Raw genomic sequence first — 27,849 nt, 5'->3', positions numbered from 1 at the left:
ATGCAGCTGTAGCATGACAAAGAATTGACTAATCAAGTGAGCCTTTTTGTGCATCTCCTAGCAACCGAACAATAAAACAATGCCTTGTAGTGAAATCACTTGTCTCGCGCGACCGCCATGTTGAATTCTTAGAGACCCTATAGCGCTTGAAAATAACAATATTATCATTATTTTCTTGCTTTCAAGGCTTGGTAAAGAAAGATAATTAGAAAACTTGACACCATAATTCCAGAGAGGATAATTACATCGATAATATTCATCCCTTCCTGCATGATCTTCCTTGATCTCCCACGTCTCAGTGAAGCATTTTCATACAAGCATTTTCAACTTTCAGATCTACAAGTTTCATTGGGCTTAAACTTAAGCTCAAATGTTTGTATGCTTGATTGACTAACCAGGTCATAGGCTTTTCTTGCTCGTCTAGTCCCCTTTGCTTTGTTATAGACCACCTTGCCAAACTTTGGCCGTGTCTTTGTCCACTGCTCACTTTTCTTTGAAAATAACCCTAACTGCAAAGGTCCTCCTGTTCCTAGGATCGTTCTCTGAGTGGGGGCTATCGTTCTCAGTGTGATTGGGGCGATCGTTCCTGATACCCACCCACCATTTTGATACTATCTGTTATATAAATTCTCCTCCGCCATTCTTTCCTGTAACGAAGCTTCATCTTGCTTCATCAGCCACATGTTGCTTCTTTAGGTGTAAATTCTTCCGTGTCTATCAAGGCCGTCTTATCTTTTGCACATGTTTTTGCAAAACAACATAATATTGCAGCATTGAGGGGGGGCAGGAACAACATCTATCCTCCAAAAACTTCAATGCACCAAAATCGCTGCCTCAGTACACCTAAGCATCACTCAGTGACATTTCTCGCTTTGACATGAGCTGCTTGATATTTTTTTCTGCCCTAGAGAGATTTTAATCAGGGTTAAATGGGATGAGAAGTTATGGGGTAATTCCATACCCTGTCTCTTAGTTGCCAGCCACGGATTCCCTCCATCTTGATTTGCAGTGCATTGCTGTTAAACACAGCACTGTCATGTTACCTCCATATCTGCATTGGAGACAGACATGATTTTGATGGCATAAAAGCCTTTGTGGTAGACGTACAGGTGTTCGTTTTCGGTCCTGCGATGGGAATAAGGAGAAAATGACCATCGAGGAGAAAATGTAAAAGTAATGGAAGAAAGAAGGGGTGACAACAAAGGCGGCTATCTTGCTGGCACATCGGTGCAGAGATAGAGAGATGTTCAGTGTGTTACACCTTTTATTATACTTTTGGTGCAGAGATAGAGAGATGTTCAGTGTGTTACACCTTTTATTATACCTTTCAAGCTATGGAAGAGTGTTTATTGCAGTGCACGGACAAACTACACATGTATGTTTTAAACTACATATTTTAACCTCAACAATGCTCTTAACTTCATTTGAGTCTGGATGGAATCAGCATCCTATTAGGACAACACAATTGGACACCAATAGAAATATAGACAAAGGTATGATTGACATTAGGACCTTGAATTGCGTGGAATGACTGGAGAATCAAGCGTTACAGAAGTAGGGGTGGGTATAGGTTTGATTCATATGCACCAAGGTCAGATGACTGTGGTCTTTCAACTTTCGAATTTGATGACATTGAAGTTGATAATGAAGATGATCTTTCGAATTAGATGACATTGAAGTTAATAATGAAGATGATATTCTTGCTATCCTAAATAACAGCATTGATCCTCTTGCATATTCAAACAAATTTGGAATTGATTAATATACTGAGGCTCTTTCACTATTTGCAGTATAGTTGACACATACAAGAGTACCAGCCGTTGGCAAAAATAAGTGGGTAGGTTTATGGATCGCTAATCTAGATATAATATATAATATAGAGATAAATGCTGAGCTTCAAACTAATGCTGGGTCAAAACAACTGGTTTTGTAATAAATGCAGTTCGAGAAAATAATATGTTTATGTATAGATTTACCTATTTATGTATAATAGTCACCATGCATAATATAGACCCCAGAAATCCTCTATTCCCTGAAACTGTGTTTAGTGTTTAATTATCAAAAGAATTCTTTTGAATTCAGAATTCTTGTTTGTTTATCTACTACAGTTTGATAATAAAAAAATCCTATCGCTCTTGTGAAATTACTTTCTTTATTTCTCATCAAGTCAACAACATCCGGGTTCAAACAATGTTTAAACATATGACAATAAAAAAGACCATCTTTTTAATGCCTTTTTTGAATAATAGTGCTATAGCAGTTATAAAATGGTTTAAATGGCATTTGTTTATTTCAAAGCAACTGCTTTACTGTGGTGCCACCAGGGATGTCACTAATCTAAATAATCTAATAATAACCACTAATCTAACAATAGTAAATTCAAAAATAATTTCAAATTACTAAAAGAAAATAACTTGGTGGCCGTTGTATGATAACAAAGGTCTTTTCAACAATAACTGTATAAGTAAATGATTGGGTATGAGTAAGCTTATAGTGGCTTCGAGGCCCCAGGGTTAACACTATAAACTCATTTGATTACCGTCAGTAATTTTAGGAGCGTTCAGTTAAATGGTTTGAACAACAGTAACAAACCTATACATTTGGTAAAAATATAATTAGTTATTAATAATTAGTTATCATAATCCTCACTAAGAAGCCACTAGGTTGAGTCCTTCAAAGGACGAGTAAGCCAATCTTTTCCAAAGGTTTTTTTGATTGATTAATACAATTATGTAATTTTTTTTAGTTTACAACATTGAAAAATCAAGGCAATACTTTTTTTCAGGAAATGTGATTTGAAGTATGTTTTGTTACTGTGTTTATGTGTTGGAAATATTATGTGCTGTTTTTTATAAGAACAACATTTATTATTCACAGCTTAAAAATGGTACTTTATTTCCTAAAATCAGGCCTAGGTGTTTTTAATCCACTTGTTCGTATATGCAGATTTTTCTGTGCCCAGGTCCAGGCTAGTAAAGAAACACACCCCTGCTGCTTTTAAAGAGCCTTGACTCACTCTTTGCATAATGCACTCTTTTTGCGTAAAACTGCTTTTGTTTAGCAGAATTCAGAACTGAGAATTTGACAACACTTAATAATAATATATATTTATTATTCCCTATTGCAGTTGAGACTGAATTGCAGGGAGAGCACAATTAACAATTAACCTATTTTACAGTTACAAAATCATTTAGTATTTTGGTTTTTGTCATCTGTGTGCGACCTAAGACTGTATTTGGCGGGTACTACACATGTCCTTGAGTCCATCAGCTGTAGGACGGGATGCTCGGGTGGAATACTGGCGGCATAGATTATTGCGGAGCGTCCCAAGAGTCAGGAGACCAGCTGACACTAATGCATTATCGTAAGAAGTGTCTGGAAAAATAATCGGCAATGCACGCTTCTGGGTTTGTTCCAGGGAAGATGATAGGTACATTGGCGAATACGACGCAGCCGTATTCGACTATTGATCTGATTAACGAACAATAGACGCCCACGAGATCATTATGGGAGACGCCAGATTTTTTCAGTTGCCTTAGGGAGCAATGGGCCTCCCATTTCAGGTTGTCTGTGATGGTATGTCCGAGCAGCTTAAAACTATGTACGCGTTCTACGACCGTGTCCCGGATGAAAATGGGAGACCACTCGCAGCTGTTATAATAAAAAAAAAAGTCAACCGCCATAGATTTACATTTTTTCGGATTAAGCACCATATTATTGTTGGATGGGGAGTTCCTTGAGACGATATCAAGAATGGTTAAGTCGTCGACAAATTTCACACGCGGGAACCATTTTCTCATTAGGTCGTCTACCATAACGGCGAAGAGAATTGGGCCAAGTGTGGTCACCTGCGGAATACCTCCATTGATGGCGTGAAGGCTTGAGGACACATCCAAGATCTTGACAAATTGGGTGCGGACCTCGAGGAATGCAGCGATCCAGCGCACAATACACATTACCAAAAATCAGGGACATTTTGTTCAGGCGGTATTTTTTGACAGCGGTCTCATTTAGGCGTTACTGCGCATGCGTCGGAATATCAGCTCACCCAAAACAAAATGGCGGAGGGAAGACAGAGATCAAGAAGAATTGATTATAAAGCACTGAATAATGTTTCATCTGCCGATTTTAATTTCGATTTTCAAAGAAAACGAAAGTATAAAAGTGGATCAAAGGTATATGATGTGGAAAGGATAATAAGTCAGCGAATTACCTCCAGAAACGTAAGTGATAGTTTGCTCGAGCAAACCTTTTTATTTGAGTAGAATCCCAATTTTGTTAAAATATAAATTGGAAACTCACATTTTTGGTTTGATTTCAAAAGGAATTGTACACCGAATTTCCATTGATTGCTGTATTTTTGTATTTTGTTTCGATACAGGGGGATAAAGAGTACCTAGTGAAGTGGAAAAATTGGCCGATTTGGACTAGTACTTATCATTTACGAATCATTTAACAGAAGCTTTGATTAGGTGAATATTCTGAAATAACTCCTCAATAATGATTTTTTTTAAAAAATATTATTAATAAAAAATTCCGGAAGTCATAGCTTCTGATCTTTTGATGTATTTTGAACTTTCAGATCTTACCTATTCCCTGTAATAACACCTGAAAGACTAGAAAATGCATCAGCTTTGTTTTTGGAGGGGATTACAAGCATCTTGAAATCCAAGGCAGTAAAAGCTGTACATAGCACCGAAATCCGTATTGATCATGACATAGTAAGATACATATTTAAGGGCTGTGGTAAATTAGCTGCTGACAAGAAGTCTATGTTTTATGAGAAATCTGATTTCAAAAGATTTGGCCTTCCAGTGTATTGGTATTACTGCCTGGATGAACATGGACAAGGAATTACAGTGGATTTCCCCATCAAAATCAAAACTGTCCTTTCATACACAAAAGCTTACTACATAGTGTCATGTGGGAAATTAGAAAAGAGCCCAACATCTCCTGTAGAAAAAATAGTTATAACTTTAAATAGGAAAGCTTGTGATCAGCACAATTTGTTTGTTTGATTTTTTTATAATATATTTTTTTATCATTCATAGGATTTAATAATATATGACTCAATAGAATAATATATGTATATACAAAGAAATTGTTATAACATCACCAAGGAAATGTTGAATAGTTTTAAAATTATTTACATGACAATTTATTGTACTGTTGTTATTAATAGCATTGTTATTGCTACTTATAATGTTTATTCATCCAGAGTGTTACTCGTAGTTGCAGTATAATTTGATTCTGTGTTCCTTCTTCTTTTCCTTGAGTCTAAAATTTTGCTATTCCACCATTCCTCATTTCGCTTCACATATTTTCTCTTCTCTCTTTCGTGGTGCTCTAGAGATTTTTGCCTAGACTCCAAAAGCAGAATGTCCTTAGCTGCATCCCATTTATTGGACTTTTGGTAGTATATGCGCTTAGCATCATCGTTGTTTTTTTCCACACCTTGCCCTGAAAACTGTATGATTGGCCCATGACTTAAGATAAACTTGGGTATGTGGTATGGAACTGCATGCATGTATGGGGTCACCCTGGCATTACCATAACCAACACGTTTCGCACCAAGCTTGGAAAATAATTCTATCCATGCTTTGGCCTTTTGGTGAATAGAATCTGGTGTAGTTTCATCAGCATTTGCACAGCATATCAGCAGGTATAATGAATGGAAGTCTTCCCAAAGCTTTATGACCTCAGACTTGGTTTCATCAAAGAGTATATTCATGGATTTCAGCTTTTCAGGAAGAAATTTCATCAGCTTTTTTTTGTCAGAGCCAACTAAACTTGTCCAGTCTTTCTGCTTACTTGATTTTCCATCTGCATTCAGTTTTTCCCACACATTAAATTTTATGCCAATGTCATTAATTGCTTTAATTAGCTTATCAAGGCCTATGCCTTTACATTCTCCTCTTGGTTTGTGCATATCTTCTTTGCTGTCTTTTTCCATTACTTCAATAATCAAATTTTCTGTCAGCCTGTCTGTTATCCTTAACATCATATGCAGTTCATCCAGAATGACATGATCTAGTTCAATCTCAAATAAAGGTGGGTTGATACAACAATAATTCTCTTTCTTTTTTGTACACCACTCCTTAAGTGATTTGATTGTTCTTTTCATTGTGTCTGAGTTGTAGTATGTTGATTCATGTTTCATATTCCACCTCTGAGACTTGTGAACTATACACCACAAACAAGCATAATCAGAAGTGGCACCACTGAGACCCATTGAAAGCAGCAAAAATTTCAAATCACCCCCAAGAAAAAACTCTAAAGGAATTTCTTTGTCTCCCAAAGTGACTTTTTTAGCTTTCACATGCTCATTAATATCCTTAATTAGACTGTTGTATGAAACTTTCAGTGTTTCATATTGTTCGGGTCCATTCACAATTCCAATCGTATGGTTTCCTTTTGATGCATTGTATTCACCAGACTGCAGCAATGAGAAAGAGAGAATCATAAAATTGGTTGTTCTTGACATCTTTGCCCCATCACCACTTATTTTAACTTTTAGTGGATTTTTAGTGAAATCAAAAGATGGGTGTGAATCCAAATACTTTGATATGACCTCCTTTAGCAGTAAGGAAAAGGAACGTTGAGCACCAGGGTCAGGGCCAGGCACCCTCTCAATGTGGCAGAGAGAATTGAGCTTGTCCCTCTTTTGTTTAATGAGGTAAGATCGAGGGATATCATTTGTTAGGAAACTGAGTTCATGATAGCATTCATCACTTACACAAAATTTGTCTAGTAGAAACAATACTTGTTCAAGCCTATGGTTCTCTTCCTCTGTAAGTCTTTGAGTTTCATCACTATTTTTTTCCTGTTCATCATAGTTCAAAGTATATATTTTGCCATCATCACTCTGATCTTTAAAAGCAATAGATGCAATGTCCAGACCAAATGTCTTTGAGAACCAGAGAGCACATTGAGCTCTCTCTTTTAGCTGTTTAAGTTTTCTTGATTTTTGTTTTGTACCAACCTCAGAAATCTTTTTTGAAGAACAACACAATTTTTCATCCCCTTCCTCTAATGCCAGTGCATAAGCTTTGCAGGGCCCGCGGAGCGGGCGTGATCTTGGTATTGCCAACTCTTTGGCCATAACTGACCGCGGAGCCGCGGCGGCCGGAGGCCGTCGCCGCGAAGGGCCTACGGCCCGAGCCCCAGTAGGGGGGTTTGGGGGGGTTCTCCCCCCGAGAAAATTTCGAAAAATGGCACTGATTTCCGCTCAACTCGAGCACTTTCTGAGGGTTCTAACGACATCTGAAATGATGCTTATTTGACTAAAAAAATCAAAGATTTCGAGCGAATTTCTGATATTTTCTTCTCCGCAACGAATACCTGCAAGAACATATACAATGAAATTTAATCAGTGATATAATGCAAACATAAGAATAATGAGTAATGTAATGAGTGATATAATGATATAATTGAGACTGTCTATAACGGTCGTGTTCAATCATTATTCCATCGACGCTATTCCGTCTGCATTCTTGCTATTAGCAGAAGTCGGCAACGCTGAATTCGCCGAAAAGCCTTCTCCTATTATCATTGAGGCGTACGAACTCATTCGCCACGGCTGCCAGATTTATTTTGTCAGTGCGTTCTCGATGAACGCTGAGTACGGCGAGGCTGTTGAACCGTTTCTGGCCCATCGTGGACCGGAGCCATGTCTTCAGTCGCCGCATCGTCGAAAAAGACCGCTCGTCTATAGCGTCGGTCGCCGGATTCACCAGCAGCAGCACACACAATTTCACGATCTCGCCGATGAGCGAACGAGTGGGTTTATCGAGAGACTGTACCTCCTTGTAGATGTCGTCGAAATGCGTGACATCCTTATGCTCCATAAGTTGCATAAGTTGTCGGAAGATCGGTATTTGGGAAGTGAGGTTTCGAACATTTACGTCTGTGGTACCGTACTCGCTTTCTATGGTGGCCATTTCGGATGTGAAGTCAACTCCGCGAACAGCTTTCAGAAGAAATTCCTCCACGATCCGGTAAACCTTGAATCCTTTTTGGTCGAATCGTTCGGTTATGGCCATCACGATGTCGTCCAAAGCGCTGAAGTACATGGTACGATATCGGTCCTCAGCGGCGGGTGGATGGTACGGCTCACTTCCGTCATCTAATTTCTTCGGTGGCGCTCTTTTACGAGGCAATTTCGGTTAGGAGATTTCGCATTCCAGTGAATTTCGTCGTTGTAGCACCAGAGCGTAGAAGTCACTGAAGTTTTGCTCGGATCGCATGTTTGACAGCGTAGTGATGGTCAATTCTGCCAACCGCTGGCCTTGAACGGCGGACATCTTCGTCTTCTGGAGCGTTTTTGACAGGTTGTCGGTAATGGAGAAGAGCATATTCCCCAAATTGAGTCCGAAAAAATAATCGAACTCCTTCATCTGACATTGGACACCTATGATTCTCGCCCTCGTTTCGCTGTCAAGCCTCGCAGAAAGGCAATCAGTCCAAAGGTTTGCGAGCGCAACATAGTTTTGTATGATTCGCAGAAAACTGTCCCCGCGGACCGTCCATCTGGTCGGGCATAAGACCTTGATTCCCGGGGCATCCAAGTCCAATTCTCCCTTGATCTTTTCAAGTGCTCCTTGTCGCTTCGGTGAGAATTTTATCAGCTTGCATATCTCACGTGTCGTGTCCAACGTCTCGCTCAGCAATTTCGAAGCTGACCGCTTACACATGTCATGTACAGCGAGAGAGAGGGCGTGTCCGTGGCAGTGCGTTAGATGCGCCTGCGGGACCTCAGCTTGGATTTTCGTCGCTGCGCCGTTCTTCACACCGGACATATTACCCGCTCCGTCGTAACATTGCCCGCGACATGATTTCAATGGTATATCCGATCGGGTGAGGGCGTCTTTGAGAGCCGAAACGATCGTATCCGACGAAATGTCTGGGATATGATAGAAGCCGATAAAATCCTCATTCGGATTCAAATTCTCGTCGATCCAACGCAGGCACACCGTCAGCTGTTCCTTATTCGCTACGTCCGTGCATTCGTCGGCTAGTAAAGAATAGCATTCCGTTTTGATGCGATTAGCGACATCCCTTATTACTTGTTGTGACATGATATCCAGCAATTCATTTTGCACGTCATGTGACGTGTACTTGTCGGTTTTCTTACTCATCCATTGTAGGATTGAAGGATCATCCTTCGCTCTGAGCAACAAACATTGATGGAAATTCGAATCCGTCTCTTTCGCTCCTTGGATTGCGATCCCCTGACGAGCTAAAAACTGCAGATTCTGGATAATCTTGCTCAGATATCGCCGGTTGTTTTCCCGCTCTTTCACAGTCTGTTCAACTAACAGCTCGCTTACGTCGCGACACTTTGCCGGGATCTCTCGCACACACTCGACGGCTTGTTTGTGACATTTCGAGTTCTGATGAAGGCGAAACATTTTGGTGGCGTTCCGCCATGTATTGAAACCTTTCGTCGTGAAGGCAGGTTCCTGTCTCACACCGTCCAATAAGTTCAGTTTTACTGCTTTAGTGCACACATGGCATACGACGACGTCCTTGTCTGGTATGTAATGTAGCCACGGAAAGTCGTGAAAATACTGGAGTTGACAATTTCTCTTTTTCGCTTTTCCTTCCTTGTCCGTTTCTGAACGTTTTATTTGTTTCGGGTGGAATGGCTCGACGGACAGAATGATTTCACGTGGCGGTCTCTCGTCAACGGCTTCTGTGACATCAGTAGGCGGGACGCTTGTGTCGACCGCCGATGCATCTTCGACATCATCAGTGTCCTGAAAAACAGTGTTTTGATAATGAATAGTACACCATACGGCAATCAGTAAGATTTAACTAGTTTGGCCAATCGACGAGACACCCGCTAAAATTCGAGACATAGGTATACTGATGAAATGGTTACGTGGTGTGAAGATTTTCTATACTTTTGGACTGATCAAACTGAATTGAATCCGAAATTTCCATTTTTTTACCTTTTCGATATTCTCAGTCTTAGATCTTTTGAAAAAATCGTGAAGTGTGACCTTAGGACGCATACGTTTCATCCCTTGTCGTCCAGAACTGCTAGCGCTTGAGGCGGATGAAGACGGACCCGCTAGGTCAATTTTGTTACCTGTGAAATGGTAGTCAGCATGAGCAAATCATTCAGCATCGTTTGATCAATCTCATATGAATCGCATAGAACGGGACTCGTTCGGATCCCGTTTTGTTCGTAATCGATTTATCGGAACTCAGACAATATATGCAACAGATGCCTATTATAAAACGCAAAAATCCATTGAACTTTTGATAGGCTGACGGAGTTTCTGCTGTAGAATTGATTTCGGTAATTTCGCCGCGGCAGCGCATATCTTGAATTTCATCATCTTCATCGGTGAATTATTATTAAATAATTTTATAGTTTTCTCACTAAAGAATATCATGTCAACTATGTATCTACGTAACTATGTCATATGTACATACCTGTATCATCATCAGCAACATTGCCTGGCTCCTGGTCATCTTCAATGGACCTCCGCGGCTGATCCGCTGAAATAAAACATTCGGTCAGGCCCCCTGCATCTCCAATCAAACCTCGAATGGGTCGAATTCCGGATTCCGGAATCCATTCCGGGAATGGATTTTTCCGATCAAATCCACTACAATTTATTTCCACCGTCAAGTCCAAATTGCACCGAAATTTGATAGAATTTTATAGAAAAATACGATGTCATTACTGAACGGGTACACTACAGTGAAACTCAACTCACCAGTACTCATTTTGTCCACTTTCACTAGTCTTTTTCTTCTTTGAAAACTTTTGCACGCAGAATTTATCAATGAATCTTCGTATAAACAGACAAATATCCACCCCCTTTCGCTTTCGTTTTGAACTAGTATCCAGCCCCGATACTGCGTCCGGGCTGAGCTACACCGTTTTCCGGGTGATTAGAGAGATGGTGTTGGACATCTGGCTTTGGGAAGAGCATTCATGGGCATTTTTCATTGAACTAGTATTGCGATGCTTATTTACGGCGGAGTGATTTCTCATTCATGTATGTCTTTCCTCTCGCCGATTTCTGGTATTGCTCGGGCAATACCGGCAATACCGGTTCCGCGGTCCCTGCTTTGAGTTCTTCATTTAGTGCTTCTAAAACTTCAATTTCTTCACAATTTGTTTGTTGAACTTGCTTAAGCTCTTCCAAAAGTGTTTTTTTCTGCAACTCCAAATCAGTGCATTTATTTTTCCATTCTTGAAGTTCCAGATTCACATCTTCATATTCATCTCTGAGCTTTGAGATAGATTCAAGCTCTTTTATCCAGTTCCCTTCTGTTCCTTCCACCTTTGCACTTCTTATAGAGGGAGAGAACTTTTCCAGTTTCCCTTCTTAGATTTTCTTCCAACCGTCCACTTGATCCCTTTGCAATAGCCCAACAGTGTCCAGGTACTGTGGCATTGAGCAGGTCTGTTAGACTATAACAGCTTCCATCTGAGGTACTTTTTTTTGAAAAATTATTCCATATTTTGAACAAAGGAAATGGAACCTTAACAGTGAAAGCAACTTCAAATAGCTTTGCAGATTCTCCAGTTAAATAAGCAAATGAACTCCTTGGATTAATCTCTGAATCAAATTTTAATTTCCAATCTATTGCTTGTTTAGAGTATTCGGATAAAATCTCAGACATATTTTGTTGCTCTTAGTTAGCTCTGCTAGCTCAGTGTTGGAATTTTATTAACCACAGGAATCCCATTATTTATTTGATTAAGTAAAAAGCAATATAATGTACAAAAATATTCGAGAATCTAAATATTAGATATTGTTTTGAAGGATCATGAATGCAATGAGTACACTGGCCTTGATAACTTCGTCCTACATGGCGAATTTATTATAATTTATTATACTTTCTCTTGCCTCTCTTATACCCCCACGAATCTTTTTTGCACCTTTTAGGCCTGGTTACATAGGCTTAAAATGGCGGAGAAAGAAGTGGTTTAGTAGCATTTACTCGAAGATTTCAGAGGTTTTTCTCAAGCTACAAACTGCGGTACCTCAGATTCAGATAGCAATACTTAAAGAATGAAATTCAGGGACTTCGACAGAGTTTTGCCCGTTCCAAATGATTATCAATTGCCATTAAAAATGGCTGTTTCACGAGATCATGCTGCCTTCGATAACATGGGAAGACCGCGTAATCGATTCATCGATGTGCTGCAACATCATTTCATGTATTTGGTGAACTACTATTACAAGTTTGAAGAAAATCCACGGAGAGTTTTATGGTATATTTAGCTATAATATTGCCCGATCAAAACTTCCATGAAAGCCTCAAAAACCAATCCTGGTAAGTAGATTGAAGTCAGGTAAATAAGTTAAGAAGACCGCAAAATTGTATTAGTTTGCATAAATACTATATTTCGAGCTTTTCAAATTTCATTGCATACAATCTTTGAAAATAATCGGCCATTTTTAAATGGCATTTCAGACATGCGCCGTAAAAATAGCCGCCATATTGTCCCTGATTTTTGGTAATGAGGGGTGGAGGTCATAACCTCGAAGCTTGTCCAGGAGAATCTTGTGGTCGATAAGGTCGAAACCTTTTTTGAAGTCTGTGAAAAATAAATACCCAGCACAGTTCCCACGATCCAGGTTATGAAGCAGGATGTGAAATAAATAAACAAGTGCATCTGTTGTAGATTTCCCACTGGCTGCAAACTGGTTGGGGTCGAGCCTCCGCATAATAGGGGGAAGAATCCTGCTGAGGGTAAAACCCTCCATCACCTTGGCTACTTGGCACGTCAGCGTGATAGGCCTGATATCGTTTTCCACCGTACTGGGGGGCCGCTGTTTTGGGATCGGACACGTAGCAGCGCGCTTAAGTATTGGTGGAATGAAGCCGTCACGCACTGAGGAGTTGTAAATATCAGCAACTACCTGCGCCAGCTCAAACGAGAAAAGTTTCCATATGACGTTTGGAGTAGCGTCTGGACCAGGGGCTTTTTTAACCTGGATGGCGCGCAGGGCGAGGCCGGCTTCCCTTGGGGAGATTAAATACCTGTACTTGGATACTACTAACATCAGCTGGAGTTAGAGGGGAGAAATCAGACGTCAGTCCGACAAAGAACTGGTTGATTTTCTCACAGAGATCAAGAGTGGACGTGATGTTGGATCCATCGATCAGTTGACAGTACCACTGGTCACGACTGGTGGATGATCCTGAGAGACTTTTGACGTTCGACCACCACTTGTCAGCACGAGTTTCCTTGAGGCCCTTGACCTTGGAGTTGTAATAGGCGCGCTTGCTGTTCTTGATAGCGGTCTGGACTCGGTTGCTCCAACTGTGAAACTCGTGCGAATCCTTTCCGTGCGTGGCGAGCGCGGACTGCCTTCTAGATATAAAGGTCTCGATTCGAGGAGTAATCCACGGCAATTGGTGATGTTATACTTGATGTTGACGAGGATGTTGTGGCTGCATGGTTATCTTAAAGTAATTTTTGTGTTTAGCTGACTTGGAGTTTTCACCATGCAACACAGTGGAGTAGAATTATTTTATATAATTTGCCGTTATGGGTAAATAATGGGTGCTAATAAAAAAATAACATTTTATTAAAGAATTCTCTGAATTGTTTGGCAATTGTTTTAAGCAGATTTGGTCAGAACAAAACAAGGTTTCAGTTCCAAAAGTGTTTATTTATATATCACAACTTATGTCTCTTGTAAAAATGAAATATATATGATGGAATAAAAGAATATATAATATGTAAATATAATAATAACAAATCAAATATATATACAGAACTCATTTTTAATGTTAACCTCAAGTGAGAATCATATCCTTCAGTGATGTATGTGCTGCTCTCCATCACTCATTTTGGGTGCTAGGGAGGTCTGAACCTCGACCGGGTAAAATATTGGGTAAACATTTTGTTTGTTTTCAGCTTCAAAAATGCAGGGGCACACTTTGTTTTGTTGAAAAGTAACAAAATGTAATTATTATATTAGTTACAGTAATAGTTATATTATATTATTATAAAAGTCTATATATATATATATATATATATATATATATATATATAGACTTTTGAAATGGAACATTGATTAAAGATGAAGCATCCGTGCAGATTTCTTTTACTGCCATCACTCTCTTCACACTAAAGAGAGCATTATTTAATGGCTTCCTCTTCATGGTAGCAGATTTCATATTGACATGGGGCTTGTCCATTATTTCCACTTCAATAATGTTAGCCGTCACTATTTTCATATCAGAGGTTCTTTGCGGAGAATCCCGGCGCATTGTCCATCTCTGGCAAGGACAACATCCTTTTCTTCTAAGTTGTTAATTAGGGTTTCCCTCATCTGTTCCCACCTTTCATTGATGATGTGAATTTTCGCGAAGTTGTTGCCAGAGAGAAGTAAAGTTGCTGCAAACTTAAAAATAAAAATCATATATTGAGTAATGGTAACAATGATGTTAAGTTTACACTTGGGAACTATTCTGTGTATCCAACATTCCTTTGACAAAATATACATTCTACTTTATTTAGCCAGCTCAAATCCTAGCCAACCACCAGCCAAAGATTTTGGGGACAACCCTGGAATACAAGATGATCTGGGAAATGAGGTCTGGGAAACAAGGTCTCCTGCAAAATACTAACAAATATATATATGCCTACTAATCTGTAAATTATTTAAAGACATTCCATTTTCATCATACTCCGTCGAACTAAAACGCCCCTGGTGGCCCCTACTTCAGATTAAAATAAAGGTGGCGCCTGCTCCATTCATCACATGTTTCGCTGTTGGTTTCTCCGTTCTGTTGGTGCAACCTGGCTGTCCACATCTCTTTCTGAATTTCCCAGCCAGGAGGTTCAGGGAACACAACACCTTTGTCCTTTACACCATCCAGGGTGTGTAAAGGGATAGCATTGTGTGTAAAGGAAACAGCAGTGTGTGTAAAGGAAATAGCAGTGTATGCAAGTTCATGCTTACTCAATTTAGTCGTCACTCTGACTCAAGTAGCTCTCCTCATTCTTCTGCCTCGAAGTTCTTGTCGTTTATCAAAGGAATAGTCCACTTATTGCAACTACAGTGAAGCTGAAAGATTCACAGTAATGTTTCTGTGTTTGGTCTATTAATTCGGACTCTATTATCGAGCGAGAACGCTAACTACCATTGTTTATTATAACTTCTTGTTGCTTTATCGAATTTTCAATTCTGAAATTCGAAAAAGCCTTTAAACTTCTCAAATGGGATTGTTTGTTTGTTTACTTTAATTTCTTTTAGTCAAGTTACTTCAAAATCATCGTATAATGTTACCAACCAACTCGCCACCGCCAATGTTCAATTCAATTCGCCACCGGTGGCCTATACTCTAAGGACAACAAATGGCTGCCAAATGCCAAGTTGCTTGCGTCAACAGACGCTTTTCTTAACTCCTGCCATGTGCTGTAAACATCTTTTAACAATCAAACGCGTGTGTGTTGCTGCTCTCACGTTTTTCATTGGATGCTCTGGTGAAAGCATTGGTCGACCACTGAGTCTCCTTCGAGCACGCGAAGATTATTTCAAAATGGTAATAGCAATGTGTCTGTTTCTTCGATAATTTAGAGTGGATGGGCTTTAAAATAGCGTCGATTCTAATAGATTCTTCTGTCTGCCCTTTACAATTGCGGCAGTTGAGGTTTTCTTCGGACCAGCAGATTGTTACGTAATCGAAACTGCCAACAATGCGGCTTTAAGCAGTCCTAAAAGCATTGCGAAATTCCGCGTGGAACCCGACCAATAGGTAGACCAGCTATGGTTTCTAAAGTCTCTGCTCTCTTGGCGTCAGTAACGTCTTTCAACGAATGCCGCGGAAGTTTTTACAATTCTGGGATCCAAACCAAACAAGCGCTTGGGTCGCATTTGTTCCGGAATTCCTTTGACACTGTTGAACTCACAGAAGAGAAGGGTTGTAGTTTAAACTCGTGATAGCCCTTAAAAACTGCATTCTCTATGATTATTTCAACATCTATAAGGATAATTACTAGCACTATATTTCATAATGACGACACGCATAAGAGCATGGGACTTCAAAATAGCTGTTTATTCACGTGAGCTCTAAATTAAATATGAGTAGTCTGGAAATGCCATTTTAACTTCTCATTAACTTAGACAGTAGTTCATATAAAGCAATGCTTCTCTATTAAAAAGAGACAAAAAAGGAAAAATAATTTACGAATACAAGTGGTCGGAATTAGGGCCAATGGACGAAATAAGGGCACACTAACTTGAAATGATATTTTTGAAATCATAATAAATTAATCCAAGATAATCTAATTATATACTATCGGCAAATTAAAAGAGAGCATAAGCTCATATTTGACTAAATTGCAAGTCATTTCGTCGTTTCTTCGGGTTTTGATTACAAAAGACGCAAAAAGTGGACGGAATTAGGCACATTGACTTATATTTCGATTTTAGAACATTGTCACCACCACTTTTCTATATTGTCACATTCCCAAAAAAACTCTATCTTTCAAACCTATCGCCCTTATGCAACTTATTCTATTTATAGTGAATGCCTTCAAGGTTAATAATAGAATATTATCTTTCATTTCATGAATAAAACCTTTAAAGAATAAACAAAATGCTGTTGCCCCTTTATATCGTGTCTGTCTTGTTCTATTAATAGAAACAAAAGTAAAAGATCAATTTATTTAAAAATAATAAATATTAGAATATCAAAAAGAGCTCGCAAAGCTCAATGTTCATACAAGTATCTAGAGTTGTGACTAGTTCTCCCATTGATATTTACATTACACTAGAGACTACATTACATTCACAAGAAGCCAATGTGTGGACATAATGTCAATGTATTTGCACACCTCAACAATTAGCAGTGGGCAGGTAGTTTAAAGGAGAATTTGCATAATAAATATGCAAATTACAAGCCCACTTCTGGTTCTTGTGCAGCAAACTATTTGGTGGGTAGAAGGTTTGCAACTTATATCACTAAATGTAAAAAAAATACAGCAACTGACTGATGCTACTGTGTGAAGAAATGCTTTAAGCAACATGCACACCGCATTCAATGGTTTAAGTTGTTCTTATACACTGTTAATAAACAAGACAATAGTATGATTTTAATGTATGAAAGCTTGTTTGTGCTTGTTTGTGCTGGCGATTATAGAGTTATTAACCTGTAGTACGTCATATCTTTTGAGGCGATTAACATGTTTCAGATGCGTTGACAAGCAAATAACAGTAAACAGATTCCAAGAATTCGTATCATTACTATATAAGCATGGAGACAATTTCAAGACTGAACACATCAAAAACAATATAATAAATAAACAGCAATGCAAACAAATTAAATTCAAGATTTACAATAGAAAGTATCCCTTTTATGGATAATATACAACCTGAAGAAGGGAGGCAGTTGCCCAATGAATATTCTCATCTGCCATTTTTCAACAGTATGTGCCTAGCCTGGAAGGAAGAACGTTAAAGAGCCACACAATTGCATAAAAGGCAATAAAAATGCAAACATTTCCAGTAATCACTATGATCACAAAAGAATGTAAAGAATAAAGAAATCACCAATCACAAAACTATACATCAAATTAAAAGAAAGGCAAATATCTGCAATCAGATTGAAAATCAAAATCAAAGTGAAAAAGATCGTCAGCAGGTTTCTCCTTTGCTTCTGTGCTGCATGACTGACATAGGTGATGTAAAAGAGCCACTGAAAGAGTCGAAGTCAATAAGCACTAGCATCACATAATCAACAATCGCAAAGGATAAAAAAATATTGAAGAAGAGATTTAGTTGGCCTTACAAATATGTCATCCTTCCTTCTTCTGGCTTCTTCTAGTGAATGATCTCAACCTGTTATTGTAGGAATTCAAAGAACCACTGTAGAAGGCAGAGTCCATCTTCAGTGTCTGTACTTGGCCGCCTAACCAAAAGGGCCATTAACATACTGTGTGGCAGCACATTGTGCGTTATATAGCAGTCCGAATACGAACCAGTGTAATATAAATCCAGAGTAGTTCAGCCTATGGCTACAATTGTGGATGATACACTCCAAGTTTTTTAAGCAATCAACTTTACTAAACAAATTGTATTCAGACAACTTTGGGTTCCTTGACCTGGAGATGTTTTGTTTAGCTTTTGAGGTAAATAGACTGTTGTATGACAAACAGCTACTATTTTCACATTGACTTAAAAGCAGTAATGACTCCAGTTGATAGCTGTAAAATGAGACCTGGTGGACTGCAGTAAATGAACCTATTTGGACTGTTTGAGCTGTATTGAGCTTTATTAATGCTTTCTTTAAGGTTAAGTAGTTGTCTCTAGATATACTCACCATGGCCCTTTTGCATCATTGGATGACTCTTTGGGGAGGTCACAGTTGCAGAAGTCTGCCTCTCAACCAAATCAATGAGACAAACTCATGTCTGAAAATCATGAAAATCTGCTCCCATCGATTGTGGTACATTGCATACTGTGCATACTTACTGGTGGCAACATGTTTTGCTTCCCTCCCCTCCATACGCACTATATCCTTAGTGTGGACTGGAAAAACAAAATCAAATGTCCAAACTGTTGGATTAACATAATAAAAAAAAATGGTTTGCGTAATTAGATCAGAAACGTTAAAAATCACTCATCTGGTCATCAGTGATTTGAACTCTGGTGCAAAGAGACAGAATCACGTAAATAACGACAAACCAAAGCAAGGCCATAGAAAAGCTGTTGGTAATTTTTCCCTTCACTACCTTCCTCAAGAACCTCAAATAAATACTAACTTCTTGGCCAGCTTGGGAAGACAGCACTTCGATCGCAGAGTCCCAACGTACCTAATAAATTTGGAAGTTCGTGGCAATTTAGAAAAAAGAAGAACAGCTGTGAACATCCTGAAAGCATTGCTTAATAATCTCATTCAAGAGCACATGCATGAGTCAACATGGATATTGTTAACATACTTCTACCTAACAGTGGATGGAATTCTTGTTTGCTTTTTTTATGTATTTCTCTCATAAGTTGAATATAACCCTGGGTACTGCATGACCTTAGCTCTGTTTACTGGGCAATACATCACACATGTTTGGCATTAAATAACTATGGGCACATCCCCATATCCTGTTTATTCAATCCAAATATCAAAATTACAAATTATTCAATACTATAAATACGCCCAAGTAAAGGTGTGGGCATACAAAACAAACCAAGTGGAAGGCAAGGGGAGGAGGAGGGAATTAAAAAGTTTAGATGTTGTCTTGTCGAAGACTCCACGCGACTGAAGCATGCGGCGCGATAAACTCGTGACAAGCTAATGTTCCCCTATAGGGGGTACTGCTGATTGACCTCGTTCTTTCACCCCCACTCGGTTATTCCAATCAATTATACAAATCAATTTTAAAATTCGAGTAAATACATAAAAATACTATTTGTAGACAAATATTTCATTTATGTATTTCTCTCATAAGTTGAATATAATCCCTGGGTACTGCATGACCTTAGCTCTGTTTACTGGGCAATACATCACACATGTTTGGCATTAAATGGCTATGGGCACATCCCCATATCCTGTTTATTCAATCCAAATATCAAAATTACAATTTATTCAATACTATAAATACGCCCAAGCAAAGGTGTGGGCATACAAAACGCCAAAGCATGGTTTCTTGGATAGGAACTATCCCGCCCCACCCAAGGCCATGCAGTACTGAAGATATCGTAACTGGAACACTAGTAGGCGCTGCCCCTGCAGGACACCCAATTTTGAGGTACCGTAAATACCAATTATTATTAAAACGTAACTATAATAGAGTGTACACATATTTCTATAGTAAGTATAAAAGTAGCAGGTGCTGCCCCTGCAGGACACCTATCTAAAGATATTAATAATGGACAATAGTATACAGGAATTTCTAAAGTGAGTATAAACAAGAAGGTGCTGCCCCTGCAGGACACCCCATTTGGAGGTTTAGTAAATACCAATTATTATTAAAATTGTAACTATAATAAATCTATAGTGGGCGCTGCCCCAGTTTGTAAATAATTTCACTCAAAGTAGTTATTTAATGTTGCTATGCTCATTATGAATCTCAACGGGAATACTGCCCCTGCAGGCTATTCCAAGAATATACATTGTGGCCCCTACTGAATGCAGGCTAAGTTGCAAGACTTAGAACTCGGATGTATTTAAGGAAAGCATTAGATTTCCTTCGCCCTAGCAGGCGTATTTGTGTCTCTGATATGCCTTTCTCTGCTGCATGAGATGCAGGGCCTATGCGGAAGCTATGCCCTTTGTACCTGGAGGAATCTAAGCCGCAAAATTTTAAAGCAGATGCTAGAGAATTGCAAAAATTGTCGCTTGATACTGTTCCACCCGACATTGTGAGAAACAATGGCCCAGGCCGAGAGCCTCTCATTCTCAAGTAATCCAAGATAATATCAACTGGACAAGGATGCTGTTGACGACTGATAGTGATGGAAAATGGGGTTTGGTTATAGCGATGTTTAAAATCCCCAAATGTAATTTTTAAACCATATACAGAACTCTTCGCAGTATCAACCAGCGTAACAAGGTTGTTGCAAGTTGCAAGACAGAAACACAGTTGTTTGAAGTCCCCCACACGTAAAAAGTTGAAGAAAGCCATAGCACACATCGCCTTAAACCTAGCAGTTTGATAAGGACAGCTACAAACGTGAGGGGAAGCAGAAAACAATTTGTGTAATATTGGCAAAGTAATTGGCAGTCTAGCATCCATACGAAAAACAACCTTATTGTAACCACGTAATAGTTGTAACACAAAAAAGGCTTTGGATGGATCGGGAAGTTGATAAAGCTTGTGGGTGTAGCCAATTGCGGAAACATAAGTGTTCACTGTCGTAAAGATAAGGAATGAAAAGAGCCATCCTAGAAGGGGAGATGGGCAGTGTAACGACTGCATGTTGAAAAATGGAACTCAAAAACAAGCGAAAAAGGTTCCATGCCCTCCTATATGTGGGAACAGAGGAGGGCTGTAAGCTAGATTTTATCAACTTGGACACTATATTAACCAATTTTGTTGTAACAGATGTACAGGGATAGTGGTAGGGCATGGGGGCATGGAGGCTGGTGCCAACTGCTTGAAGGTGGAAACCTGTTGACGGGACAAAGCGTCAGCCAAAGAGTTTTTAATGCCCGGTATGTGCTTAGCTCTGAACATGATATTCCGCCTGAAACATACTGTAACTAACTTGCGAACAAAAAACATCAGCGACTTATCCCGGCAGGATTGCTTGTTTATCACGTGAACTAGTGCCTCGTTATCAGTGAAGAATAAGATGCATTTGTTTTGCAGCTGTTCACCCCATAAATATAGGCTAAGAACTATAGGATAAAATTCTAAGGTAGCAATATTTTTTCCAACCCAATTGTCAGGCCAACTGCCATAGCACCATTCTTTGCCGAAAAATACTCCAAAACCAAGGGAACCGGATGCATCAGTATATAGACTTAGTTTGTGTTTTGGGACATTAATTTGCGTTGTGTTTTGCCCGTGTGGGCCACCCAACAATTCATTTTATTTACACTTGATATGATGAGGGGTCCAGTTGCAGTGCTCAACTACATTCACATTCTTGAGCACACAATCCAACAGCATAATATATATATATATATATATATATATATATATATATATATATATATATATATATATATATAATAAAAAAGTAAACCCGTAAACGATGGCATAAATGTTAATAATTATTTATGATAACTTTGTATCTTTTCAACTTACTATGTCTAAATGGTGATGAAGAGATCTGTGTGTTTCGTTGGCCTGCAAAGAATTCAAAATTTTTGTTTTAAAAAAGATTTTAGGATAAACTGGGAGTATGGGACAAAGCAACTTTACGTATTAAGATATATAAAAAAATTTGTAATTTTTTCCCCAAAGTTTAAGCAAGTGAATTAAAAAAGAACATGTGATTACTTTGTCAAGAATTAGAGCAGAAAAAAGAAATAGCAGATATGTTTATGACAATTGTGCATTTTTAACTGATAGGTCCGACTGATGATAGTTCAGTATATTTGGATGTCCTGCGAAGCTGTGATAAAAATCAAAGGACCTCCCAGAAAAAAAGGATAAGGAGTGATAATGGTTTAAAAGACAAAGTATGATGCCTAAAAATACTGTCTGTCTCTTTTGGGAAGGGGGGGGGGGGGTCAAATTCCATTCTATTTGTTACCTATTTTTTGGATTTTTGATAAAATTACAGGCGGTAGATGGGAGGGGGCTGAATCATTTCTGGATAGATCATTTCTGAAATCACACAAATCTTACAATAAACAATAATAATATTCACCTTCTTGCCCTTCTGGCTTCAACCAGAGATAGATCTTCTGTTTCGGCCTAGGGTAGGCTGCTGCGATTTGCTCACTACTTAGCATTCCACACGCCACCTTTTCCATTTTGGACCCTTTGTCTTGGCTCCTGAACCATCTCAGGCTACAATTATGGGAAAGCATATCTGTGTATATCTGTATTGGCAAATTTCATTACATATTGAAATATTGCCTGGCTATGCACCCATCGCCGATAATATTTAAAAAAAACATTTTTGAACATGCTCAATTCTCTAACATAGAGAGCTTATAATCAATAACAAAAACTTTAAAATGAACAGCTTTTTGAAACACTCTACTAGAACTGGCGACAGAACAGCCCCCGGTTCTCGTTTGATTGACGTCCACCAAAAACCAGTTGCGACTAAGAAACGTAAAACAGAGGGTGCACGAGCACTGAAAACGAGTGTACATATTGAGCCGCTCATGATTACAAAAGTCTTCGTATACTTTCTCTCTATAGCCTTATTCGCTATATTATCATCCGATGAGTCATCCTCGTCTAAAAAAACGCGGAACTTTCCTTTCTTTTTTGACATGTTTCTCGCAGAGTCGACTCTTTCACACTACGTATGAGGTGGGAGGAGTAACAGGCACGCGGGACTCGACATCACGTGGTACAAAATTGGTCAATCATCCATATTTAAAAGTACCATTGGTCTTGGTATTGCTCTTGGAGGCGGAAGGGGGAGTCTATGTTTGACGACTAATCCCTAAAAAAGCAAATACATTTCATTTCACTCATTCTTAATCATACACAAGATAACAAATCTGATGGTGCAAATACCGTTTTAGTGCCTACTTAAAAGTACCACGTGGAACCCCGATTTATAGAGACTACTCGGCTATGGAAAGTGCATGTGAACAGCTTTTGGACAATCAAGCCGACGACGTGTAACGAAAATGGTAAAACTAGGTTTTTATAGCCCAATCTAGGTGAAATAGAGTTTTTACTTTTAGTGCCTCTTGCCATAATAAAATGAAAAACTGCTATTCCATTCCATGTCCTTACTTGGATTTTTCAACTGTTTCTAGTATCAACCGGGCGAGGAGTTCCGAAGATTCCAAGCCGAGAATATTGCGAATGAGCAGCAAAGTAGTGAGAAGGATAAAGATAATAATACAGATCATTTTAGTGTGCTTATGGATGACCAAAATGTTGACAAAATTTCAGAAACTCCGGTTTCTTTAACGCCTTCGACGACCAACCAACCAAAGAACAACACAAAAGATAACAAGACTACCAAAAGAAAAGCTAAAACTTCAAGTGATCCAATAGCTCCCAAAAAAGTTAAGTTTGCCTGGACACCAGAAGCATCGGAAGTACTTCTCAAGTATGTTAAAGAGTTCAAAACACAATGCGAATACAATGCTATTGATTTCGAAGCTGACCTAGCAAGTCTGTACTCATAAGTACGCCGCTGTATGGCCATCGACTATTCGCATGATTTTGGTCCACAAAGTGTATCCGAACCTTCCAAAGAAATCAAGAGTATGGACTCTACCGAGTACGAAGATTATAAAAAGGAGTCTGAAGCCGAAAAGCCAAAAATACGGAGTGCTTATCAACGAATCAAAGAAAAAATTAATTGTATATTGATTTTAAATCAGAATCTTCTGTTATGGAAAGTACATATGACAGTGATGAGGACCAAAAATCACTGGGTTCACCTGATACACCCATCCCATCTAAGGGCAAGGGGAAGATGAACATATCTAATATTCCAAAGCTTGTGGACAACAAAAGAAAACACATGGAAAAACGCCTCTCTCAAGCTCAGAGAGACCAATTTCTTATGTCTGCTGCGAGAGATGATGCACTGATGAAAAAGAACATGCTTGATGCATTTGAGAAATCAAATGAAACTCTTGATAATGCTATATCAAAGATGACTTTCTGACATCTTTGGAAAATGGCATTGCACAAGGAATGCAAATTTTGGCTGCTGCCATGGCAAACCCTCAACCCCCTCAGCAAAACTATGGTCAAATGCACTATAATGGTCCTCAACAGCAATACTATCCAAGTCACAATTATCAAGCACCAATGCCAATGGCATCTGCAAGACTCTAGACTTGACAACTTACAGGAAACCCCACAATATCATGATTTATGAATTGTTATTATTATTGAGTTTTTTTTATAAGAGACATTAGCAAAATAGAGAAGATCCTTCGTGATAATTTCAGATCAAAATTATTAACATATTTATTGTTTAATATGGAAAGCTATAAATTTTGCTGTCCATTGCATCAGCATTTTATTATGAATGAATACATAAATATTTGAGTTATTATATTCTTGACATTTTTTACATAATAATGGTTGTTAAAAAACTCACAGTCAATAGTCATTGTTTTATCTAGAATGGTTCTACTACACCATTAGATTGAAAGTGAAAAATGACTTTCTATAAAGGTAATATGCCCTATGAGCTGAATAATACAAAGTACGGGAATCTTATACTATAGCACTGTATCAATGAATAATTGGTGTAAAACAGATAGTATTACAGTTTCTAATGTAATGTTCATTTCCTTTACTCTGGATAGATCTTTGAACTAGAAATTAGTCAATATCACTCACAATTTAACTTGCGTCAATCTAGAACATTCTATTTGAATATATCTGTCGATCCACAATGTGATGTGTTAGTGTGTAAGGTAGTACCTTACTTTTAAGCTAACATATCACATTGTAAATCGAGACAGGTATATTCGAATACAATGTTCTAGATTTACGCAAGTTAAATTGTGAGTGATATTGAATACTGCATAGAGCAAAACATAAATGTCTCATTGAAGAATTGTAATTTCAAAATTGGTTTAAAGAAATTAACACTCCAGTTCTAGCTTAATATCTGAGCTACATTTTGTAGTTAATGTGGTATATGTTCTTTGTAGTACAATGTGATGATGTTTCTTACATGGGCCCCTTCTGCTGTATTGAATGAATATAGTCTATCTGGTTTGTCTTGAGCCTGTAACCTATCATGTGCCATTTGCCTTGCAACTGCATCATCATTCACATTATTTCCAGATAGTGTTTCACAGACATTGTGAAGAACAAAGCAAGAGTAGATAACTGATGGAACATCTATAAGGCCCATATTTAGTCTTTTGTTCAGAATTTGCCAACCTTGCCACATTCAATTGGGTTTATGGCACTCCTTAACATGTTATTGAAGATAACTTCCTCATTTGTACGTGGATTGGGGTTTTCTTTCATGCAATATGGGAGAAGGGGGTAGGCAGGGTCACCTAGCAACGTAACTGGAGTTTTGTCATGTCCTGCTAAAATCTCTTTGTACATCATATGTATCTTTTCTTGTTGAAACAACTTATTAATTTTCGAGTTAGCAAAAACTCGCCCATCATGAACACTGCCAGGCCATTTTACATCACAACCAATGAATCGCCCTCTCCAATCACAAACTGCTTGACAATTGATAGTGTACTTTTGCTTATAGCTCCAGTAATCATGTGGCGATTCTGCTGGCTGAGAAATGTGTATATGAGTCCCATCTACACAACCAAATCCCTGTGGAAATCCATATCGATTTTCCATCCCTTGCACAAGTTCAGAAATTTCATCCGGTGTAGAAGGCAACTTAATATACTGTGGTCCTTAGATTGAAACAATATCACAAACATTTCGAACTGTCACAGAAACAGTACAGATAGCAACCCCAAAAGTATTTGCAGTCATCTCTAGTGAACCTTGATCTTTTAGAAAGTACAATGTTATGCCAAGTTTCTTTTCAACTGACAAGACATCCTTTCCTCTAGGGCTTCTGCGAATGATTTACGACCGTTTCACGATTCATCCTAAGATTCTTTATCCACTCAGTATTTTGAAGAATGCCATCCAGAAGATTCCTCCGCCACTGCTCAGTTCTTCCAGGGTTTCGCCAAACTCTTCCTCGACGACAAACAATTCTTCTTCTTTCACGTCTCATTCTTGCTAAAGCCAATGAGTACTGGTTGGCGGCTTGAAATGTCAGACGGTTTAGACGGTATCTTTGAGCTATAAGCATTGACAATAAGAGGCCATAGCATTGGAAAACAGAAGCTATTGACAGAAAGATGGAGTTCAACGCCAATAAAGAACGTCTTCCCGCCATTTTGTTGTTTACGTAACTTAGCGACCGAGCCCTAAAGATGGCCCTGTCCCGTGTTAGCCCTAGCTCGTCGAGTTCTCATGTAAGAGGGCTATGTTTTGACCCTCCTGGTAGGGTGACCCTACTAAGAGGGTGACCCTATCTCCATGTAAACAGGCCCTTATGTAGCGATAACACGTAAATACACGGCAAAAGTTGTGTCATAAATTAGTGGAGGATTCGGCTTGATGTTAGGTTAACAAGAAACACCGAAATCGGTATCAAACATTCACTGATCATGGCCGCTCTAGGGAAATCGTACAGAAAAAATCAGAAATACGTATACCTTATAAATAACTCTCAATCATTTGATGGGAATATTAACAGGCAAACAACTTGTTCGATAACTGTTATTCAAGGAGTGGATGAGAAGGTACATACAGAACTTCGGCTGAAATTTAATGAGCCCTCAAGGGCGTCCAATCTCGTAGACACACACTGGATAAGTTATGACTCTACTTTCTCTGCAATCTAAAAGAATACAAAACAGAAAAGGGCTTTAAGTTATCGATCTGAAGTGCATAGCTCAGAATCCGCGTTTGAGCTTCTGGTCATTTTTTTAGATTATGTGATGTACAGGGTTATACTTACAGCATTGTTAGTTGAAAACAAGTGACCCTCGATGGCATCTAGGGTCCTCAACACACTTTCCAATTTATTCTAGTACAACCTGTGGACAATAATGCGTACAATCGGCAAGTATTTATGCATTTGTGTGATTCGAGATGAAGATATGGTGTTTGACTAAATTCGTGTTTGTTGCTTCACGGTCCAGTATATTGAACAACATACCTTAGAGGAGTTCTCCATAGCTTCTTGCAAATGATTTATCTTGTGTTTAAGCTCCTCGCACTCCTGTGACTTTGACTTAAGCTGTTGCTCGAGATTAGACTTTGGTGGCTCTGGTGTTGAGGTTTTGCTAGGATAGATAGATAGACTTTATTTAAGACACGCTTGCCCCGTCAACAACAGCTGATTTCCACAAGGGGCGTGTGGAAAAAAAATATATATATATATCTATAATAATTAGAAATATAACTATAAGTAAAAGTATTTAAATAAATAACGAAAGAAAAAAAAAACTTGATCTATGTGGATATATAATACTATAAATACGCTAAACTAATTATTTGTTTAGATAAAAGTGTGAGCCTCTAATTCTCTGACAAATGATGATAAACTTGTACAATCTCGACTAGCCTCTGGGAGGGAATTCCATAATTTAGCTCCATCATAGCTGAAACTTTTTTTCATAAATTCAGTTTTTGGGAGTGGCAGCTGTAGCGAGGTGGAGGAGCCTCTGAGATTGTAATTTGTAATATTTTTCTTTAAGCTGAAAAGGTCC

At 38.7% G+C, this 27,849-nt stretch overlaps 2 protein-coding genes, 5 long non-coding RNA genes and 1 other non-coding gene across 8 annotated transcripts; 3 read left to right on the top strand and 5 right to left on the bottom strand.

The window, feature by feature from the left end:
* Positions 1–3,246: 3,246 nt before the first annotated feature.
* LOC125561180 lies at positions 3,247–4,413 on the top strand. Its single transcript, XR_007307197.1, has 2 exons — positions 3,247–4,223; positions 4,382–4,413. It is a non-coding gene; the product is annotated as an uncharacterized LOC125561180 (long non-coding RNA).
* A 26-nt stretch (positions 4,414–4,439) lies between these two features.
* LOC125561181 lies at positions 4,440–4,800 on the top strand. The gene is made up of 2 exons (XR_007307198.1): positions 4,440–4,472; positions 4,583–4,800. It is a non-coding gene; the product is annotated as an uncharacterized LOC125561181 (long non-coding RNA).
* On the bottom strand, positions 4,762–7,117 carry LOC125561179. Its single transcript, XM_048724763.1, has 2 exons — positions 5,205–7,117; positions 4,762–5,012 (listed from the first exon to the last, which is right to left on the bottom strand). The coding sequence occupies exon 1, from the start codon at positions 7,100–7,102 to the stop codon at positions 5,207–5,209; it is 1,896 nt and encodes a 631-aa protein (XP_048580720.1). The 5' UTR covers positions 7,103–7,117; the 3' UTR covers positions 4,762–5,012; positions 5,205–5,206.
* Positions 7,118–7,852: 735 nt separating this feature from the next.
* LOC116608204 (zinc finger MYM-type protein 1-like) lies at positions 7,853–10,084 on the bottom strand. Its single transcript, XM_032369464.2, has 2 exons — positions 9,954–10,084; positions 7,853–9,758 (listed from the first exon to the last, which is right to left on the bottom strand). The coding sequence occupies exons 1-2, from the start codon at positions 10,023–10,025 to the stop codon at positions 8,166–8,168; spliced, it is 1,665 nt and encodes a 554-aa protein (XP_032225355.2). The 5' UTR covers positions 10,026–10,084; the 3' UTR covers positions 7,853–8,165.
* Positions 10,085–10,353: 269 nt separating this feature from the next.
* LOC116608207 lies at positions 10,354–11,278 on the bottom strand. Its single transcript, XR_004292560.2, has 2 exons — positions 10,731–11,278; positions 10,354–10,509 (listed from the first exon to the last, which is right to left on the bottom strand). It is a non-coding gene; the product is annotated as an uncharacterized LOC116608207 (long non-coding RNA).
* A 717-nt stretch (positions 11,279–11,995) lies between these two features.
* LOC125561182 lies at positions 11,996–12,572 on the top strand. The gene is made up of 2 exons (XR_007307199.1): positions 11,996–12,303; positions 12,445–12,572. It is a non-coding gene; the product is annotated as an uncharacterized LOC125561182 (long non-coding RNA).
* A 6,820-nt stretch (positions 12,573–19,392) lies between these two features.
* LOC116617342 lies at positions 19,393–21,199 on the bottom strand. The gene has a single exon (XR_007307196.1). It is a non-coding gene; the product is annotated as an uncharacterized LOC116617342 (transcript).
* A 467-nt stretch (positions 21,200–21,666) lies between these two features.
* On the bottom strand, positions 21,667–27,411 carry LOC125561183. The gene is made up of 5 exons (XR_007307200.1): positions 27,297–27,411; positions 27,096–27,174; positions 26,886–26,975; positions 22,305–23,057; positions 21,667–21,778 (listed from the first exon to the last, which is right to left on the bottom strand). It is a non-coding gene; the product is annotated as an uncharacterized LOC125561183 (long non-coding RNA).
* Between the last annotated feature and the right edge of the window lie 438 nt (positions 27,412–27,849).

The sequence above is a fragment of the Nematostella vectensis genome, chromosome 3, assembly GCF_932526225.1.
Source record: "Nematostella vectensis chromosome 3, jaNemVect1.1, whole genome shotgun sequence".
NCBI classification, from domain to species: domain Eukaryota; kingdom Metazoa; phylum Cnidaria; class Anthozoa; order Actiniaria; family Edwardsiidae; genus Nematostella; species Nematostella vectensis.
Note: the sequence above shows the minus strand (reverse complement) of the source record. Positions and strands in the feature narration are given on the sequence as shown.

Bases quoted from the DNA above. Each gene is read 5' to 3' on its own strand.
- LOC125561179 (XM_048724763.1), bottom strand. From the start codon at position 7,102: ATGGCCAAAGAGTTGGCAATACCAAGATCACGCCCGCTCCGCGGGCCC.
- LOC116608204 (XM_032369464.2), bottom strand. From the start codon at position 10,025: ATGAAACGTATGCGTCCTAAGGTCACACTTCACGATTTTTTCAAAAGA. The intron at 9,759-9,953 runs GTAAAAAAATGG...ACTGTTTTTCAG, and splicing joins AGACTGAGAATATCGAAAAG to GACACTGATGATGTCGAAGA.